The sequence below is a fragment of the Solea senegalensis genome, linkage group LG4, assembly GCF_019176455.1.
Source record: "Solea senegalensis isolate Sse05_10M linkage group LG4, IFAPA_SoseM_1, whole genome shotgun sequence".
NCBI classification, from domain to species: domain Eukaryota; kingdom Metazoa; phylum Chordata; class Actinopteri; order Pleuronectiformes; family Soleidae; genus Solea; species Solea senegalensis.
The window spans coordinates 23,299,798-23,320,310 of record NC_058024.1 but is presented as its reverse complement, the minus strand read 5'-3'; the positions used below and the strand labels follow the sequence as shown (position 1 = coordinate 23,320,310).

Genomic DNA, 20,513 nt, shown 5'->3' with positions numbered 1-20,513 from the left:
GATTCTGGGTGGTTTGGACTTCAGAGAAGTCGGACGAGACAAACGACCACTTCATGACTTCATGAGTGGAATAAAGCATAAGTTGACACTGTTCTGTTGCTGGAGGACAGCCAAGTGTCTCGCATGCTCCACATATTATTGTCCTCTTAAGGTCAAGCTTTAAACTTCCCCTTCTGAGCACAGCTTTAAAGTTCACTCTAAAACATAACACAGGTGGTCTTTCCAAAACAATAAAGTAATATGACATTTTAGTTTTAAACTAACTTCTCTGTGGATAATCACACACGGTACCATTTGAATCAAACCTGTGCTTTTCGCCTTTCTTCATATTCGGATCATGTTGTCCTGGGTAGTTTTCAGTGTATCTGGACTCTGGTCTCATAAAATAACATAATAATAATAAACAAAACAAAAACTTCAGGATGCTTCCTCTTGTTGACAGGATGCTTGGAAAGTCCCAGCCTTCCTGAAAGATCTAAATGTAGACAGTAGCAGCTTCCAAGGAAATCATTTTATGAAACTAAATCTTAAATAACAAAGTACCATATTCACAGACACCGTAAAAAAGACAAGATGAGAAATAAAAGAAACATATTATTTACAAAAGCACTAAGCATTATTTTTATTTGTTTTCTGCCTGTGTTTTAACTGGGTACATTTGTAACTGCTGAGTGTTTCATATTTGCTGCTGCTTATCTTGGCCGGGAGTCAAAAAAAGAGGTTCTTAATCTCAATGGGGTTTTCCTGGTTAAAGGAATACCTCACTGATTTGCATTTAGTTTTGTATTACTAGAATAGGGCTCGTACTTTTGAAAAAAACTGTGCTTTCCAACCTGAGTCGAGAAATATCTTCATTCTTTTGTTACGTGCACATTGTGGGAAGCACAATTTTTCAAAAATACTAACCCTATTCTAGTCATTCAAAGCTAAATACAAATCAGTGTAGTATTCCTTTAAATAAAGGTTAAATAAAATAAAATTATAACATTTGAACATTTATTTAGTTTGTACTTTTGTTTACTTTACACCTTCAGTTTTACTCCTGCTTTCTATGCATCCTGTTTTATTTTGAAGTTTTTCTCTCCTGTGTAACTCATGTGCACCTATGTCCTGATTGTCTGCCCCGCCCCTAATGTGTTTCACCTGTGTCTCGTTTGTCACACCTGTGTTTGATTGTGTAGCCGTGTATTTAGTCTCTGTGCTCCCTTCTGTCTTTTGGTTTGCCGCGTCGTCTTTAGTGAACAATTCAGTCCTGATGTCTGTTTTTAATCTCACCATGTTTCTGCTCCTTGTTTTTTTGGCTTTTATTTCACTCTTAAAGACTCTTCTTGTAAAGAAATGTTTAAATCTGGGGTTTTTCCACACCTTTATTTTTGAACTTTTCAGAATAGTTTAAGTCAAAATGACCTTTTATCAATAGATGTGGGACGATGTTGCATAAAATGAAGCCTTAAATTCAATACAGGCAGAAGAGATGAGCCATTCTCTTGTTCTTTACAGAATTACACAATCAAAAGGTCAGGAATATCCATCTCGTTTCCAATAAGCCACAACCGAGAAAGCCTGAAATAAAAGTAAAAGTCATTCATCACTTTATAATCTGTTAGTCATTTCTTTAAAAGCTTTGTGTTCCCAGACTTTATGCTGTCGTTCTACGTTTTCACTGAAATGTAAGAGCAGAAAACACAGGTAAACAAATCAGCATCGACAATCAAGTTCTTCTAAGATGACGCGCGATTGATGGAAGCCAAAAATAGACGCCTCTGTCTGTAAATAATACGCGAGGACACGGGAATGTAGAGCAGCCACCCACAGGAAGTTCAGCCAAGTCGACCTGATAAGGAAGTCCGAACCAGATCTCTCAAAGTCCGACCGTGGTGGACTTCAGGGAGCATTTATTCTGAAACGTTTGGAGTGTGTAATCCTCATACGAGTTAGACAATGCACCATTTTTTTTGGAGACAGGAAGCTTGGCTCAGGCAAACCTCGCTAAGTTCTACTCCCTGCAGTCTGCCACAAGAAATAAAAACTGCAGAGCCATGGCTTCATTATCTGGCCACGATCCAAACGATGGAAACCTTTTTACAACCTGCTGTGGCGAGAGGCCTGTCTCTTCAAAGGCAACTCTTTTTTCTTTTGAGGGCTTCAAAGTGAGCTGAAGCAGATGGATGATCTGTGTGGTCTTGTGTCATACTTTCATTCTAATCCCTTTTAGTTTTTGCTAGATTTCTTCTTTGACAATCAGGACACTGTTTGTAAAAGGCCTCATGGTTCTGATTTAGTTCTCTATTGAGCCTTAAAGTCAAGCGACAATGTTAATTTCACTTCTCAAGATATAAAATATTGCACCTTTTATACAAATGACATAATATCTCATTGTTTAATAATTTAAGAAAGAGCTGACACTTAACCCTCCTAAAAATGACTGTCACAAAAACACTACATGGAGTCGTAAAAAAGCAAACTACTACTGAATATACCAGAACATTAAGTGGAAAATCAATTTCCTCTTTTTTTCACGTTAAAAACGTCCTTCCTCTGCGTCACAAAGTCGCCCACAAACTCTTTACGTCTGGTTAATGTGTGACTATTTGTGCAGCGTTAATAACAAAGAAGATAAAAATGAACAAATGAAGGGAATAAAAGGCAGGGACGCCAACATGTTACATAAAAACAACTGTAAAAAATGTTTCATTAGACTCTGAAGTGTGAAACAACCGCATTGTCTGTTGTTACTAAGATGAAAAACCTAAGGCGCACAGTCTGATCAATGACTGGATGTCTATGCTTTATACAGAATGTTAGTTTTAACACTTTGATGAATAAGAATAGGCGCTTTGTCCTGATATCCTCAGATATTCCAGCATTATTTTAACCAACAATATCTCTGTTTCCACAGCCAATGCATGCTTTATCTCGTCGACTCTGGACTAAACCAACTAAAATCATAGTAATAACACAGGTGTTTCCTGTTTTGGGGTAAATTTGATAAGGTCAGACCGTTCTGATGCTGGTGAAGAGCAAATGTCTTTTGGTCGTGCCCACTGTACATCTTCACTTTACATCTGTTTTGTCTTTATTACAAAAAGGACACTGGTACTGTCATGTAAAAAGTGCCCTTTGTGTTGTGTCATCTGCTTGCTGATCACTATTGATCAACAGTCTTTTCGGACTGCAGTGGAAAAACAGATGGCTGGGACCTCCAACTGTTCACTGCGGCCCTCTGCAATTGAGTGTTTAACACCCATGGGAATTGACAGTCTTGCACAAATGAATTCACAGTATAATGTATTTTTAAAAAATGGGGCAATTTGTTCTCAAGACAGTGATTAAATTCCTGTTTTGAAGGATGACTTGCGATATACTGGCGGTGAAGGGTGGAGGAGGAGCAGGAGTGGCAGTTGACTATAGTTTGCAGACACTTTTAAGGACTGAGTCTGACACGGGCCGCAATCGGCCCGTCGCTGCTCAAAAGGCTCCCATTGACGTGTAAAACAGCAAACAGAATCTCAATGTGATTGTCTTTCAAATGAGAAGATAACATCACTCCGCATGACTGAAAATGACCCGGGGCAGAAGGTCTGAGTCAATAAATTGCTCCTCTTACAAATGGGCCACTGACACGTTGGAGCCTGCAGAGACAAACACACTCACACACACTTTATTTCTGATAGCTGCTGCACCTTTGCTGCCATTTTTTGCTGCCATTAGACTAAGGTCTAATTTGACAGAGGTCTTGCCAATTTAAGTCTTCTTACACAGACAATTGTAGTGGATTATTTTGTGCACTAAAGTGTAAAGAGCATTCATTTCTTGTATACTCGAATGATTACTTTTGCCCATATTGGTGTGCAGAATGGAATTTAACTACATATCGAATAATAGCTACAGTATTACATTTAAAAATGCATCACTGGCGGCTTCAATTCAAAAATGGTTTGGTTTGAATATCTGCTAAAATCAAAGGTCACACTCTTGAGTTGTGTGCTGTAATGACGTATGAAGACATGTAAACCCTTCCATCTAACAGTCACTGGAGCAAGTTATTGACATATGTAGGTCAATCTAATGTCCACGTTCTTATTACATTATCTGATGTTGGACACAAACAGACACATGTGATGATGTAGCTCACAGGGTATTAAACACTCACTGTAATGCAGCTGCATCTACTCCCAGCTTTACTGCAATTCTAAACATTTAATTACCACAATATTGTGCGACCGTGAAGAGTTCTGAATCCGTGAGCCGTGAGGAAATTAAGGATTTAATTTTGGTAGTAAAGGATATGATTAGCATAAAATCCATGCTAAACACCCTTTGAGCCATTAAATCTCTTGATGTACAGTTATTGCTTGCAGTCCTTAAAGGAATACTTTACCGATTTGCATTTAGCTTTGTATTACTAGAATGAATTACTAGAAATTGTGCTTCCCAACCTCATTTTCCCCTGAGTTGAGAAATATCTTCATTCTTTTCTTTGTTACTTGCCCACCAGTGACACTCGGTCCTGTTAGCGTAACCGTTAGCAAAGATGGCGGACACGGTTTACGTTCTGGGAGTAGTATTCCTTTAATGACAACACTGATATGGATTTCTTTTCTTATTTTAAGACATGAACATGTTTTTGAAATAAGACGATATTTGCTTTCCCATGTGTACGCCATGCAAACTGGTACAAAGCGCTAGCAGTGTGTCTGACTCTTTCAGGTTGACCTATTACATCACAGACCACAACAACATTAGCTAGCTGTTATTTGGTAGCATGTCCAGCTCTATTGTCTTCAACCAGTCATTGAGTACCTGCTTAGCAATGTACAGCAATGAGAACTCCCTAGAGCAGGGATGTCAAACATACGGCCCGGGGGCCAGATCCGGCCCGCCAGAGGGTCCAATCCGGCCCACAGGATGAATTTGTTAAAATTTCACACTACGATTAAACGTAACGTCAAATACAATATTTTTCTCTTCCAGATACCTGTGACTAAATGTTTGTGCCTTTTTAGATCCAGTGTGATGTGTAAATAGTACATTTAGGCACGATATTGTTGAAATTGCACTTATATTTCTCAAGAAATGTCTTGTTTTGTAAAAATATCCTTCATTAAATGTAAAACAAAGGAGAAAAAAAGCAAGGAGTTCTTGTTGTTCATAGGTTATTATGCTATTATTTTACTATTTTTACAGGTCCGGCCCACTTGAGATCAAATTGTCCTGTATGTGGCCCCATAACAAAAATGAGTTTGACACCCCTGCCCTAGAGACATGGTTGAAACTTTAAAGACTTGAGACTTTTCTCATCTAAATCAAAGTTCTGATGATACTTTTTTTTTTGGATGTTGAGTGTGTATTGCGCCGCTAGATTGGTCCATGAAAATAATCACAAAAATCTCAAAGCAGATTCTTCTCTAGTCCAGAATTTCCAACATACACAGACACTTTTTTTTGCAAATGTTGCTATGGTTGTTGTTGTGTGTTGTTTTCATTTTCACATGACTCCCAAACCTCCCTTTGACTTCCGTGTTAAAACACAAAATACAAGACCAGGGCACAAATGTAACTGTGGGAACTCCTGAAAGCCTCCTGACACTCACAAACCAAGAATTTAATCAGAAATACGACAACTTGAAAACAAACTTTCCCTGTTTTTAACCAGTTTTGGACCAGCTGCAAGAGTCAGTCTCTCTCTCTGTCTCTTTAAGTTTTAAAGGTTGACTTTAAAACATTACATTTTTAAGCTGAAGGAGCATAATTTAGTCTCATTGTCGTTTCAAAAATGCTGGTCTGGATTTTGCCATGTTGTTTTCCTGTGTGCTAGAATCACATAATGCGACTAATGTGTTATTCCAACGAAAAATCAGATTTATGACATCATTTAGTTAGACTAAAGTCGGGTAAAGTTCTCACCGAGAGCCTCACTGAGCAGAAGACAAGAATAATGTCACATTATTACATATGGTGGCAGGTATACGTATATGTATGAACAAATAAAACAAAAAATGGCTTCATAATTCAGTTATGAAGGTACAGTAGTTACATTTTCGCCCAAGAAATATACATTTAATGTGTTTAAAGAACTTCTCATTAAAAACAATGTGTATGTATGAGATGAGGAGATGACTGAGGGTGATTTGAACCAACAAATGCCTCTGGCTTTTTAACGTGGCTGAATAAGGAGCAGGTGCACGTGTTTGTGAGCCGCACCACAAACGGTCATCTGATCTAACCTGTGTGATTTTGGATTGTTTATAGTCAAATAGCTGTTGATGACATAAATGGGAAGATTATGGCAGAAAGGGGAAGTCGATGTAGAGAACAGCAGTAACAGAACAGTGTGCTTTAAAAACAACACATGACAACAACAACAACAACATAAGGTCAAACACACACACACACACACAATACTATTTTAAAAACAACAGAAGGCACGAGCCGTCTTTGTCGATCGCAGATTACATATTATCCCGTTAGCCCTATTCATGGCTGGGTCTTGAATTACAGACTGCACAAAGCAGCTCCATGCCGCAGTTCCCCGAGGAGCACAGTTGAGTTTTTGGATCGTGTTCACCTTGTTTCTTCACTGGCACAGTCCACACAGGCCAAACACAGATTTAACCACATCCAAGGCAAATCCTCCCCCCTTAGTTGTTCTCTGTCCCCCTCTGTTATTTGTGTGACAGATGTGTGACCTCCAATTATGGAAGTGCTCAAATCACAAATCAAGTAGCTGCAGGTTCTGCTTTCTACATGTAAACCAACATCACCACTATAATATGAGCAAAAGTGACGCCACTGTTACTCCTTCCTGATTTAAACATGTAAAAAACAAGATTTTATTTTTCCAAAACACTGAGTGCAGAGCAGATAAACACAATCCCTGCTCTTCAGACCATAAGGCTACATCACATCATGCTCTCTGGCGAAATCTGGTTTTAATCCTTTGCTTCCTGTGAAGGCAGGAAATAGCCGTCATTTCTGCAGGCAATTAACAAAGAGCCAGTGTGACCCCGCAGTGGCTTCCTTGAGTTTAGGGGGGGTTTGCCTGCAACGCTGCTGCTAATTCAATTACAGACCGAAAGGGCAAGTTAGGGAAGAGGTTCACTGTGGGAGTGTGAAAGGGCACAGAGTTAAGACCATAGTGCGGAGGATGTGTGCACAAACAGAGAAGAGGGAGTATTTCCACGGCACGCAGGCAGCCTCACAGACGAGTAAAGACAGTGTAAGCTGGTATGTACTCAGCAAGTTCCCAAAGGGGATGATGATGATGATGATAGAGGCTTTTAATACCCAGCTGAAACTTGTCCGCCTTTGTCCTGCCCACGGGTGATTTTCCCTCTGTTTTACTGACGCTGCAGCTCAGTTACAGCTATAGTAGTAAAACTCTCATTAATCTTTGCCGCTCTTGGGATACCCTTTAATCATGTTTTGTAGGGGTTTCTGCAATAACAAGAACTTGGGCCTTACTAAGTCAGGTTCTCTCAATCCCGGTCCTCTGGAATCACTGCTCTGCTCATGTTTTAGATGTTTCCTGTTACTCCGCAGCACACCTCATTCAAATAAATGGCCCGTTATCAGGCTTCTGCAGAGCTTGCTCATGAGCTGAGCATTGGAATCAGGTGTGTTGGGACCAGGATTGAGGACCAGGAATGAGAAACCCTGTACTAAATTAAATGTAAGGCCTCTTCCAAAGACCTTGCTAACTGTTTCTGTTTGATGCTGGGAAGCTGTTGAACATACAGTAGCACTCATTCTAAAAGTGAGGGAAAACTAAAGTTGGGCAGAATTAGTTGTAAATGTTAAAAAACCAAAGTAATAATTCAATGGATACTAAATATTCTAGGCAGCCATGGATCTGCAGACTTACTGAGTTATTACACTTCATTCACATCAGTCATTTGAGCCATTGCTTGGTGCAGTTTTACATAACAGGAAAAATGAATAATATCATTTATATTTTAAATAATTATGAATGAAGGTTATGCAGTACATGTGCTAATGTCCGTCTGGACTATTTTTTTGCTTATTTTAACCATAAAAGGGCCAAAAAATGTCTTGTGAGTAAGTGCTTTCATATACAAAGGTAGTTGTATATGAACACTAGATTTTGCATGTTCAATTTGGAATTTGAACATTATAACACACATTTTAAAATAACATTAGTTTGAGTCTTTGTCTCAATGTGCAAAAACTATGGAAACTATGTACCAAACTATGTATGTTTCCAACACTCTCCTCTCTTGCGACAAAGGCGATGATTCGCTGGCTTCCTGCAACGGCGCAAGTGAAATTACCATAATAACCACACGTTGACTTTGACGTGCAACTTCTCAACTTCCAGAAACCATTGGAATTTGCATAATTACGGTTATAAACATTGTCACGGATTTGGTATGAGATGACAAGAACAAGTGAGTTGGCAACAGCAGAGTTGTTATCCATGTCAATAACTATCTGATTCAGGTAATAACAAGCGTTTGGCACAGATTTTGTGCACGTACCTGTAGCCATTTTTCAGATTGTCATGGGGAAGAGTTTGGAAAACATTTAACAACACGTGGGGCACGTGTTGTTAAATGTCCCCCAACTGAGAGCCGTCAAACACAGGGAGGAAAATGACACTTGTGCTGAACAGATGAGGACAACCTCACAGTTGTTTACATATTTCTGCTTCCATACAGAGAATAGAAGGGGAGGGAACTTCCTATTTTGGGAAACAGCTGCTTTAACGCAACAGTTTCTGGAAAAGGATTGGTGTGGCGGGGGAATGAGCTGCCCCTTGTTTAGTTACAGTGTACTAGTGCTGAAAACAGATACTAGATCTGTGATCTTCAGTCCGTAGAATGTAGAATGTAGAATTCTGTGTACTGTGAGTAGAGCTGAAACAATTACTCGCTTAATTGATCATTAATAAACTATTTTGATAATCGATGAATCAGTTTGAGGCTTTTTTCACGATTAAAACAAGATTTCTGATTGTTTCCGCTCCTAAAATGTGAATAAATTCTCCGTTTCTTTGCTCCACATAACAAAGAAATCATTTAAACTCAATCATTTTGGTTTGTGGACAAAACAAGACATTCGAGAACATCTTCATTTCCAGGTTTGACAAACACCGATCAACGTTTTTGAAAGTTTTCTGATACTGTATGGTCCAAACGATCGGAAAATAGTCGTTAGTTGGAGCTCTAACTGTGAGTAAAGTAGCATTGCTACAACATCCTTTTAAAAGCCTCCAATCACAACAGCCGTATTATATTCATATATTTTTCTTACTCAGGAGTTGATGCAGTTCAGGCTGGTGTCAAACATCTAGGATCACTGTGACCCTGGTTCATGTGGGACGAACACTGGGTGGGCCGCCGGTGCTAACACTGAGACGTAAAGTGCGGTTACTCGATATAAATGAACTGAGACTGATCTCACAAACGGAGCGAGAGGTCCGCAGTCATTGCAGAAGTAAGCTGAGCTCTTGATAGTGCATGTCTGATCAGTGATATTCAACAGCTGCACGTCTGCGAGTCGCTTTGAAGGCTGTCCAATAAAAACCCTCTAATCTTGGCGAGATTAGAGAGATAACAGATTATTAATTACTCACTGTTTTCTCAGCTTTTACCACTGTGAGCTCATTTCTACAACGTCTAATCACTTTTTAGTTACTTTTAACTTAAGACGTCGCGCCTTACATTCAACTTAATGTTATCGTTTCCTTTGATGAGTAATGCCGAGACTTAAAGAGCCATCAGAGATCATTGGAAATGCACACATTCATATATAATTACAAGATCAATAAAGGTCACACAGGAGAGAACAAGGGCCTGTGGCTTTTGACTGGAACAGGATTATATTATATATATCATCTCAGACATACTGGTATCAACGATGGAGTATGAATGCCAAACTGAAAATAAAAACATATTTAATCTTTCCAGAAATTGTTTTTAATATTGCGAGAATAAACTTGTGATATTAAAAAAGTCCTAATATCACGAGAATAAAGTCATAAATTAAAAAAATGAAGTCGTAATATTATAAGAATAAAGTCATAAAAGCATTTTGTGAAGTTATATTTTGGTTTGGCCTTCACAAATAAGGAAATACTTCATCTTTTTTGTCACGTCAGAGTCAAAAAACCTACTGTCATAGATAATAGTATCACGTCAGTTTTAAAATGGCAATGCATTTTAAATTGAATGAGTGGATTCTATTCAAGGAAGTGAGGTCATCTCTATGAGTTACTACAGTGCAGGTTAGTTATGGTAATATCTAAAATCGACCACTATTACTTGTCTGCCCTTTTATGGGATGGTTACCATTTGGAATCACGTCTCACTTTGATGTAAACTGCAAAAACGTGTCATTTGACGCTACATGGCTCATGTATAACACACAAAGACATCACCGATCTGAGCTAATTCTGAAATTTAAAACTGACTTTGACATTAAAGGATCTCCCACTCAAATGGCTCAAAGGCTCTGGCAGACAACCACCTCTCGCTCTCTCTCATGCACGCTCTCTTTCCCTCTTTGTGCTGGTGTTAATGTCCTGTCTGTTCTCTGTCTCCTCTGCTGAACAGTGCAAAGCTGAAAAGCTGATGCTGCACGACAAGCCTCACTGCAAAAGCCTGAGTTTGGAAAATCTTACGTCTACTCGTCGCTGCGACTAAATGATCCAGCACTCCCATATAAACCCTCTGTCTGGGGATGATGTCAGGTACTCGGTCTGTGTTACCAAGTGAATCCTGGGCCAGCAAACATCAGAAATGATTCACGTGTGTGGAAAACACTTTGATTGAGCTTGCAGATGACAACTGCGAGGACACAAGGGTCTTTGTAGATCAGTAAGAGGGCACGCCAGGAACTCCAGAACTTCACAGAAAGTCACAGCTGCCTCTGTCATCATAGCTGCGTTTTTATGCAGCTGCAGCGTTTCAGCCTGTAACCAAAGCTGAAATCAGACCTACACTGTCTCGGAGACTCTGTCACTCCAACCTCGCGTCCTCCGGGACGGAGTTAGCCCCCTCTACGACCCCCATTGACCCCTGTCTGTCAGAGGCTCAATGCCCTGAGTGAGAAAGTTGGTGAGGGCAGCCCCCAGTGTCTGATTCCCCTCTGAGGCGAAACATCGAGGGACAAGCGAGTGAGAGGACAGCAACATTATTTGACTGGATACTGGATACCCTCTCAAATGTGACCTTAGATGTGACCCCAGGGTGTGTTTTTGTGGGTACTAGTCATTTTATGTTGTGTGTTTTAAAGCCGTAAAGCATAAAAGACCATCCATCCATCCATCCATCCATCCATCGTCTACTGCTTTATCCTCCGCATGAAGGTCACGGGTCACTGCAGCCAATCCCAGCTGACATAGGGCGAAAGGTGGGGTACACCCTGCACAGGTTGCAGCGCATCGCAGGGCAAACACACGCAAACAAACAACCATTTTACTCTCACATTCACACCTCATTTAGAGTGTTCTGTGGACTGTGGGAGGAAACCGGAGAACCCAACTGCAAGTGCTCTAATCACATACTCCGCCGTGTGACCCTCATAACAGACCATGTCTGACCTTTGAATAGAATAAGCTACTTTGGTACTGCTTTGAATTAAAGCTGCCTTTGAACAACTTGATTTGTACAAACACAGAGGCAGACGTTGGTGACTTATACGCACTGAGATGGTATAAGGAGCACATTGAGCTGGCTGAAGACGTGGCTTTTATGCGAAAGGATGAAAGTTTGCGACGGTCTCTCTGCACTGAGAGGCACTGATTCATGACTTAATGCTCTCCAGCAGAGAGGAAATAAGTAAACCCAGAAAGGACTCAACAGATTTATCCACAAAGTAGAGTGGCTTAAATTATGAATGCATATACAGTAAGGGTCTGTCAGGCTGTATAAAGTGCCTCATAGATCTCAACTCTAAATCCTCCCATGATCGCTCAACTCAAAAATAGTTAAAGGCTGTTACTCACTTGGAATTGCCGGGGCTTGTTCGGCTGGGTCATAACAAAGTATTGAACGGCCAGGTTGATGTAAGTCGTGCGGTACGACCTGATGTTCTGGAGACCCTGCACCAGTTTGTACAACTCCAGGCACATCAGACCTGCCACTGCTGCGGTCGTGGTGGCAATTGCAGGGATGATGCGTCCAGCGATGCGTTTACTCTGCAAAGGAGAGAAAACACAGATTTCTTTTATACATGAGAATATAATTATGTTTCAATGTTTATGTTTCTTACTCCACTGTCTCTTAAAATTGTATCAACAAAACTACTACAGCACCAGATCAAACACTAGTTTCAAAGTTAATGTAATCACTACAGTTGCTCATGTAATACAATATAATGTTAAAGGGGTCACTTTTGCTGCACAATGACTAATTTGACCTTTGACACTTCAACTGCATGTTGCTTAGTCTGGGTTTGTACTGTACTGTGGTAAGTAGTGCATTTCTAAGTATGGTAATACTTATTTTACCCAGATGCATGATACAGTATATACAGTCATTTTTGGTTATTCTATAGCAGATTTTGCATCTATTAAAATGCACGTCATACAGTAGGAAAATCCCTTTGCACAGCTCTTATGTGTGTTTACATATGGTTGCTGCAATGGTGTATATACATTTATGTATAGTTTTTCTTCCTGTACAGTTTTTTTTTTAAATATAATTTAAAAAACAAAAATTAACAACATTTTAAAATGTTACACTGCTGAGTGTAAATTGCACCAAAGGGAGTTGCACTCGAAAAAAGTCTATTCTATTCTATTCTATTCTATGTAGGTCTCACTGTGTCGATCCAAAGGTCAAACACCTAAAAAGCCTGATGGTGATAATGTTGTTTCCAAACGAGATGCAACACGTGGTCTCTGTACGATCACACAGCGTTAACCCTCTTTTCTCTCACCCCTCACTCAGCAGTACCATCCCCCCCACCACCACCACCCACCCATTTTTTTGTTTTTTTCTGTTGCTGTGTGTGTGTGTGTGTGTGTGTGTGTGTGTGTGTCTGCAGCAGCGGCTGGTACAAGGTCTGGCTCAGGTGTCGCCTCCCAGGCGACAGGTAAAGTGCCGTGATTAGTTCTGCTCCTGGGACAATAGGTGAGCCGGCCGTTTCTGCGGCTCTGGGGCAGGTGTGTGCTGCACCAACTCAAAACACAACCCCAAGGGAGGGGGGAGCAGCGTGCAGTGTTCTCCTCTAATCTTCACCGCCTTGAATCTCTGACACTTTATATGATATGAAGAGAATCAGAGGTATTTGTAAGCCTTCGTGACGACTGCGAATGCGATGATGTTATGAAGACGTTAACCTGGTGGCGATCTGCTGCGGCGATGTCGTAGTTCTCGGCCCTCAGGTTCGAAGCGGCAACAATGAAGTCCATGTGGAAGTTACTGTCATCGTCCTGTGCCAGGTGAGATGTTACACATGCATCAGTGAAGTGTTATTACTATATAACAGATGAGGAAATACTTTCATGGACAAAGTGCTGGGAGGCCTGACGTTCCCTGTGATGTGATGCGCGGGTCAGAACCGCTTTGAAGGCTTTGTTTTTGCGTCCCAAACTACACTGATACACGACATGGTCACCCCATCAGAATGCGGTGGAAATCAGATTTCCGTCGTGATCGACGTGGCCAGTGAGGTCATGCCTGTGCCGCTGTGGCTGCACAAAGGCAAGGGAAGGCGACTGTCACTCAGGGATGGCTTTAGGGAGTGTGAGGACGCTCCTAACTGGCAACCTGATGCCTCTGAAACCCTCCTACACACATTCCATCTATCCACAGCATGACCTGGGCACGTAAGGATGAAAATGAAGGGGGGGGCAACAGGGAAATCTCATTCTTATTCAAGATGACATTCGATATGTGCCTGCCTTACCTCATACACCTCCATCCTGAGTGATTTATCAGAGCCCTAATTCGGGCTGTCTGGAATTCACTTTCAATAGCCTCACTAATTCAGACCATTCACCCCTGCAGCTTTCACTATGCAGCTGTAACTGCATCTTTTCCAGGTTGCTTACAGCCCTTTGTTGAATCGGGAGCACCCCACTTCCATGCTAGAGCTCTCAAAATTGCCCTCCGTATATTCAGGGAAAGATAATACATTACTATTAGCTATAGACAATAGATTTTCTCTTATGGACCATGTGATAGTAAAATACCCTCTGTTGAAACTTAGACAGTCACAAAATGTTTCAGAGAGAACGTATTGGTTGTTATTGTACGACACAACAAATTAGTGTTGTTTTTTTCTGAAAACTGTGCAATAAAATGACACACTGTATGAAACATAGTGGTATCTGCAGTATTGGGTATTGCACTGAATGGTAAAGACAATAAAATTGATTTTGAGCTCAGGATTCTGATGGCCCAGGCTAAGTTGCAAGTTGTTCTTCGTCTGTTTCTTTTGATGCTCCTTGAATGCTACTCATAGGGAAGCAGAGAGAAGAGTCTATTACAGCTGTTAATGGCAGATCTGAAAAGAAATCTACAAATGATTTGACGGCATGTTGTTTGCAAGAATAAAGAAGTGTCTTGTTGATTGAATAACTGAAACTAGGTAAGGGATGCATTTGCGGAAATTGTATTTGCATACCCAGAAACAGTCAGTACGTTTACATGCAATGCAACTTGCCGAGTGCGAGCATACATGCGGAGGAGAAAATTGATTTATTGGCCTTATGCCTCCGCCTCCATAGGTCGTACCGTATCGCTCTATAAGCTAGTGCATACTGTTTCCTGTTGACCTTTACTGTTTCTCTATGTGTCGTACCCGCTGTACGTGCTGTACAATACACATTAGATGGAGCACGGCTCTTGTGGTTGCTGTGTTGTCCGAAGAAAGACGCCGCCGCGGCGCCTTATATATATATATATTTTTTTAGATACTTTATTAATCCTCTTACGGAAATTATTCTCTGCATTTTGACCCATCCTAGAATTAGGAGCAGTGGGCTGCCACACTGACTAGTGCCTTCCGGTTACATGCCAAGTTCCCTTTCCACTATGCCACAGGCTGCCCCCAACGATTTGCGGCTGCCCCCACGATTTGTGGCAACAATACTGCATTTTATACATTGTCTCCTTCTACTTCCAGGTCAAAGACCAGAGAGGAAATGTTGGTCATGCACAGAACGATAAGTCCGACTCCAGTCTGACATGCAATACATGCAGCAGTAATCAGACTATGAATGATATGTTAGTCCGACTAAGACTAGCTTGATTTTATTCAGACAAACATGTATACTTGACATTAAGAAAAACAAATTATTGTCTTAGTCCGACTAAAATCAGACTTTTAACATGCATTTTAAACGCACTGACTATCATACAGGGAAAAAATAGTTTTACAATCCCTGTACCCAGCCACAAATGCTTTAATTGTCAGCTTAGTGCTAAAGCCAATGAAGTCCAGACAGAGAGTGATGAGGTGTTGAAATGGGGTGTGAATGAGTGGGAGGAGAGACTGCAGTGGTGGCTAGATGCACAGTAGACATGTTATAAAGAGTCAATTTGCCTTGAGGGTTCAGAGTGTGCCACTTCAAAGACTCGGTATAACACAGTATGTCTCCGTCCCAAGTTCTTAAGTGCACTGCATTTCAGCAAAACAGTGTCACTGGAGCTTTCACTGGAGCTTTCACATGACTCCTGTAGAAATAAATCTGTTCCATATGAGTTGAGTGACTGAAATATTCTTTTTTTTACTGTTTTTACAAGGAGGATGGTCAGTCCCAAAATATACATCTTAAATCCAGGGTGTTCAGTGAGCACAGAAAACAAGCAAGCTCTGTTTCTGTTGGGGGGAAAAGCTGGGGGGGGCCAGGGGCTCAGCTGCCACTGTGTCTGTGGTGTCTGCACTGGGAGCAGCAGAGCTGTCACGACAATCCCGCCCTACCTTCTCAAAGTCGATGGGGTACATCCGCATGTCTGAGCTCTTCAGAGACGCCAACTTTCCTTTCAGCTCCTCAAGTCGAGCGTCCTCTGCAGCAAAGACACAAGAGGTAGTCAATAAAAGATGACCTTGGAGTATAGGAGAAAATAAAAGTGTTAAAGGTAACTCACCTGCGTCATCACGTCCCCGTTCCCTGCTCTCCTCCAGCTCCGTGTCATTCGCATGAATCGTCACAGAGGAGCTGGGAGTAAAAGACGGTACCTGGACTTTGTCTAGGATCCGTGCGATCGAGGCACCGTCTCTTGTCCCTTCGATCCCATAGATGTGTCCGTACAGATTAGCCGCTGCCACCACATACTCCATATGGGTAGTCTAAAAACACAATATCCATAATAAATAAGTAAATAAAGTAAATAATCCATAGTAAATATATGGGTTATTTGAGTATACAAAATAAAAAAATGACAATATCCATCTAAGAAATCATGAAATATATAATACATTAAATTTCAAATGCAAAAACGTTTTTAAACGGCACAGAGAACAACTAATATAAAATATAATATATAACTATTTCTCAGTTGTGGATTAATATACAAGTAAATTAATTAAGCTGACATGTTCAAATAAAACATTTCAGATAATTCAAAATTCAAATAAATAGACATTTTATATTTGTACAGGAGATTAAATGGAAATAGCAGGAGGTAAAAAGGTATGGCAAGAGTGCAAACATGGGGTAAGATGAAAGAAGAAAGCAGAATATAACCTTAAATAAGTTATATATATATTATATTACTGTGTATTATAGTGTTGTCAAATTGCCTGTGCACAACCTTCTGAGCTACAGTATCTCCCATTTAATATCAGCTTATTAGCTCCTTTGTTACTTAATGTGAGAGTGCTGTTATCGAGATGTTTATCTGCCTTTGTCTGTATGCAGGTGAGGCTGTGTCCGCAGCCCAGATAAGACTTCAGTATATGGTTGGAGTGAGGAAGAGCCTCTATCAGACCAGATAAAGAAGGAATGTGAGTGGACATCATCACCAAATACTGCGGGGTCACTTCTGTCTTACCATTTTTATGGTAAGGAACTGGACCAGACACTACTTACATTGTCAGGGTTGAAGATCAGAGGATGAGGGCATCTCTTCGATCCAGACCAAAAGGGCAGACCAGATGAGGTCACCTAAAGAGAGGCAGTAGAAAATCCCTTTAATCCAAATGATCAATAATCTCTCTCTCTCTCTCTAACACAGCGATATATTAAAATCCCCCTATTTCTATTACATTTTATAAACTGGCTAACTAGTAGTACCGAATATTTCCTTCATCGCGGGTTCGCGTCAGATGTTTAGCAGAGACGGTAAAGTGGATATCGTCATTAACCCATTAACACCTAACCCTCAAAATGTCTGTCTGGACATTTATTTATTTATTTATATATATATTTTCATTTGCTTATTTCAAACATTAAAAGGGGCCACAAAATGTCCTGTGACTAAGTGCTTTTGCCCATTTTTCACTGTTAACTTTCAATATCTGGCAGTTATTTACAATTTACTGCATGTTAAGATGCAGTTGTACATGAACACCAGATTTTGCGAGTTAAATTTGAAATTTGAGCAGTACAGCACATATTTAAACTACAGTATGTACAGGCAGTTTTTCCAGCTCTCTCCTCTCTGGTGACAGAGACGCTGATTCGCCAGCTTCCTGCGACGCCGCTAGTGAAATTACCGTAATAACCGCGTGTTGGCTTTGACATGCGACTTCTCAGCTTTCAGAAACCGCTGGAATTTTCGGTAATGCAAAGTGCGCTTGCTCAAATGTGTCGTCTGCGATACGCTGGGTGTTAAAGGGTTAAAAGGTGATGAAAATGAAATGGTCTGTTACCTACGAATTTAAAGAGAGCTGGAAACATTCTGGATACAGTAGTTATTCAACATCATTGTTGGATATTTTACTGCAGAGAGGTTACATACTATATCTTTAATTCGATTGCAGATCTTCCCACAGAACATCCAGACTAATATTGTTATCAGTTGTGTGTTGACAACAGTAATTTGTACGTCTGATAAAGGAACAAAGGAAGCTGAGAAGCTTTGATGTTGCCAAATGGTCCATATGTTGGGAAGGAGAGAGTCCTCTTGTGAAAGTGCCGCTTTTTCAATGTAGGGGAGCTTTCTATAGCGCCCAAAAGGCGTCAACAACATTCTCCTGTTTTCATTTAGGCCTCAGATGGCCACAGAGTATTGTCCTTCACCTAAAACATCGGTATATACATAGACAATAAAATGTCCTCTACATATTTTGAATACCTTTTGAGGGAGGTGCATGATTTGCGATTTTAGAGTATAAATACCACCTATTTTGTCTGTTTATTTTATTAAAAAACAAACAAACTGGTATTACATTTTCTGTGATTGGCTCCACCATTCCCCTTAGAACCCTGAAAGGATAAGTGTTGTATGTTGGATTATATGACGGAGAAAAACAGCACTATCTTAAACAATTAAACCTTGATAAAAACATCAAAGACTTCAATCGTATGCCGTTTTAGCTACATCCACATGCGGGTTTATCTTGATTTATCCATAATTAGTTCTTTCTGATCCAGTCATTGTTCTGTGTGTCAACGTTTAAACCACATCCACTTCTGTGTGCAGGCTCACATCCAACTGAACTAACTGACGTGAGCTGCCTGATCATAGTTCCTCAGAAAGTCTGTGGTCAAAACGTGTGACGCACCGGTAACAAACAAACAGGTAACGGGCACAAAGAGAACTTTGAAAAGAAAAAGAGAAACAAAAAAGTTACAACCGTGATTGTCAAGAGTTCCTCTGCACACAGTTTATCGTCATCAGTCATCATGAAAACAACTGAAAGCTAAATCCATCATGTCAATCAGGTCTGAGGGATGTTTTCATTCGTACAGAGACGTATATTGATGGCAGAAACAGCCACTTCTCTGGACTGAGACTGGGGTTAATGAGGGTCTGTTTGGATTGATACTGAGCCGTAACCCCCCACCCCAAGATGTGACGGAAACATGTGACATCACTCCGTCTGCATGCCTCACCAGATTACAAACCTACAGGGATGCTGATATTTATCACCAACTGGCTTTTGGTAGTTCAGATTTCAAGCGAGGTCAAAAGTAAACTTTGAGCCGGGGGGGAAAAAAAAATATGCTGAAATACTCCTTTAGGTAAAAACTCCATGCACACACAACAGTGCCCCTCTGTGTCCACAAACATTAACTACAGCTTTATTTGATTTTTACCTCGTTGGCAGGAAAGCAGTGCAGGAGCTGGCGAATCTCATTGTTATAGTGAGTCTCCCATTTGCAGCGAGCCCAGCTCACACAGTCCTCCCAGTGTGTTGGACGTTGTCCTCCACTTTCATGTCCCGCAGGCTGCTCCACACGTCCCCAAGAACCTCTGATGCCTCTGCATCATTGTGGTCAAGAGTTCGCTTGACAAAGCCTTCGTCCCTGCAGGAAACAGTCAGAGCAGTTATTTATAATTGTATTTACATTATTAAGGTCTAAAATCTGCAGTCGAATCCAGACGTGGAAAAGTAATGAATTACAATAGGTTTTTGTGTACTTGTACTTTTTGAAGTCTTTTTAAAAATGTGTAATTTAACTTTTACTTAAGTATGTTTTTTTTTAAGTACTGTACTTCTCGTCTGTTACTGAAAAATCACGTCTGTTACTGAATTAAAAAAATGTTGGCCTGAATTTTAAAAAATTACAAATTCACGTACCAGAAACTTTGGCAGTGAGTGATAAGGACAGGTGAATGTGATGAGGACAGGTGAATGATGAGAACAGGTGAATGATGAGGACAGGTGAATGTGATGAGGACAGGTGAATGAAGAGGACAGGTGAATGATGAGGACAGGTGAATGTGATGAGGACAGGTAAGGACAGGTGAGTGATGAGGACAGGTGAGGGCAGGTGAATGATGAGGACAGGTGAATAATGAGGACAGTGAATGATGAGGACAGGTGAATGACGAGGACAGTGAATGATGAGGACAGGTGAGGGCAGGTGAATGAAGAGGACAGGTGAATGATGAGGACAGGTGAATGTGATGAGGACAGGTGAATGTGATGAGGACAGGTGAATGATGAGGACAGGTGAATGTGATGAGAACAGGTGAATGATGAGGACAGGTAAGGACAGGTGAGGGTAGGTGAATGATGAGGACAGGTGAATAACGAGGACAGTGAATGATGAGAACAGGTGAATGACGAGGACAGTGAATGATGAGGACAGGTGAATAATGAGGACAGTGAATGATGAGGACAGGTGAATGATGAGGTGAATTGGCATTAATTAAGGTCCCTGGGTGAGAAAGCTAAAACATTTGTGACCTTTGACCCATTTTGACTGACACATTATGTGTTCACATGTCTTATTTTGTCTGCACTTTAATTTGTAAAGGTTTGCCTTTAATTAAAAACAATTCATGTGAGATTTGTGTCCCCTTGTCCTTTTTGCACGACAGAAAGAACCCCCAACGTTGTTTGAAAAAAAGGTAACAAAGTAACCTTTACTCTTTACTTTAGTTTTTTACTTTTAACTTGAGTACATATTTAGACCAGTACTTTTA

General features: G+C 40.6%; 2 protein-coding genes across 2 annotated transcripts in view; one reads left to right on the top strand and one right to left on the bottom strand.

Moving 5' to 3' along the window:
- Nucleotides 1–7,272, top strand: part of LOC122767760 (guanine nucleotide-binding protein G(i) subunit alpha-2) — a 56,157-nt gene extending 48,885 nt beyond the window's left edge. Inside the window, exon 10 of the mRNA XM_044023223.1 lies at nt 7,255–7,272. The gene's annotated coding sequence lies outside the window, so the exon portion shown is untranslated. The remainder of the gene's footprint in view (nt 1–7,254) is intronic.
- The window catches only part of LOC122767759 (ubiquitin-like modifier-activating enzyme 1), a 34,598-nt gene that overhangs the window by 5,591 nt on the left and 8,494 nt on the right, over nt 1–20,513 (bottom strand). Inside the window, 7 exon segments of the mRNA XM_044023221.1 lie at nt 11,969–12,160; nt 13,307–13,399; nt 15,895–15,980; nt 16,062–16,263; nt 17,006–17,080; nt 19,178–19,299; nt 19,302–19,387. Of these exon segments, the coding sequence (XP_043879156.1) occupies nt 11,969–12,160; nt 13,307–13,399; nt 15,895–15,980; nt 16,062–16,263; nt 17,006–17,080; nt 19,178–19,299; nt 19,302–19,387 (856 nt within the window).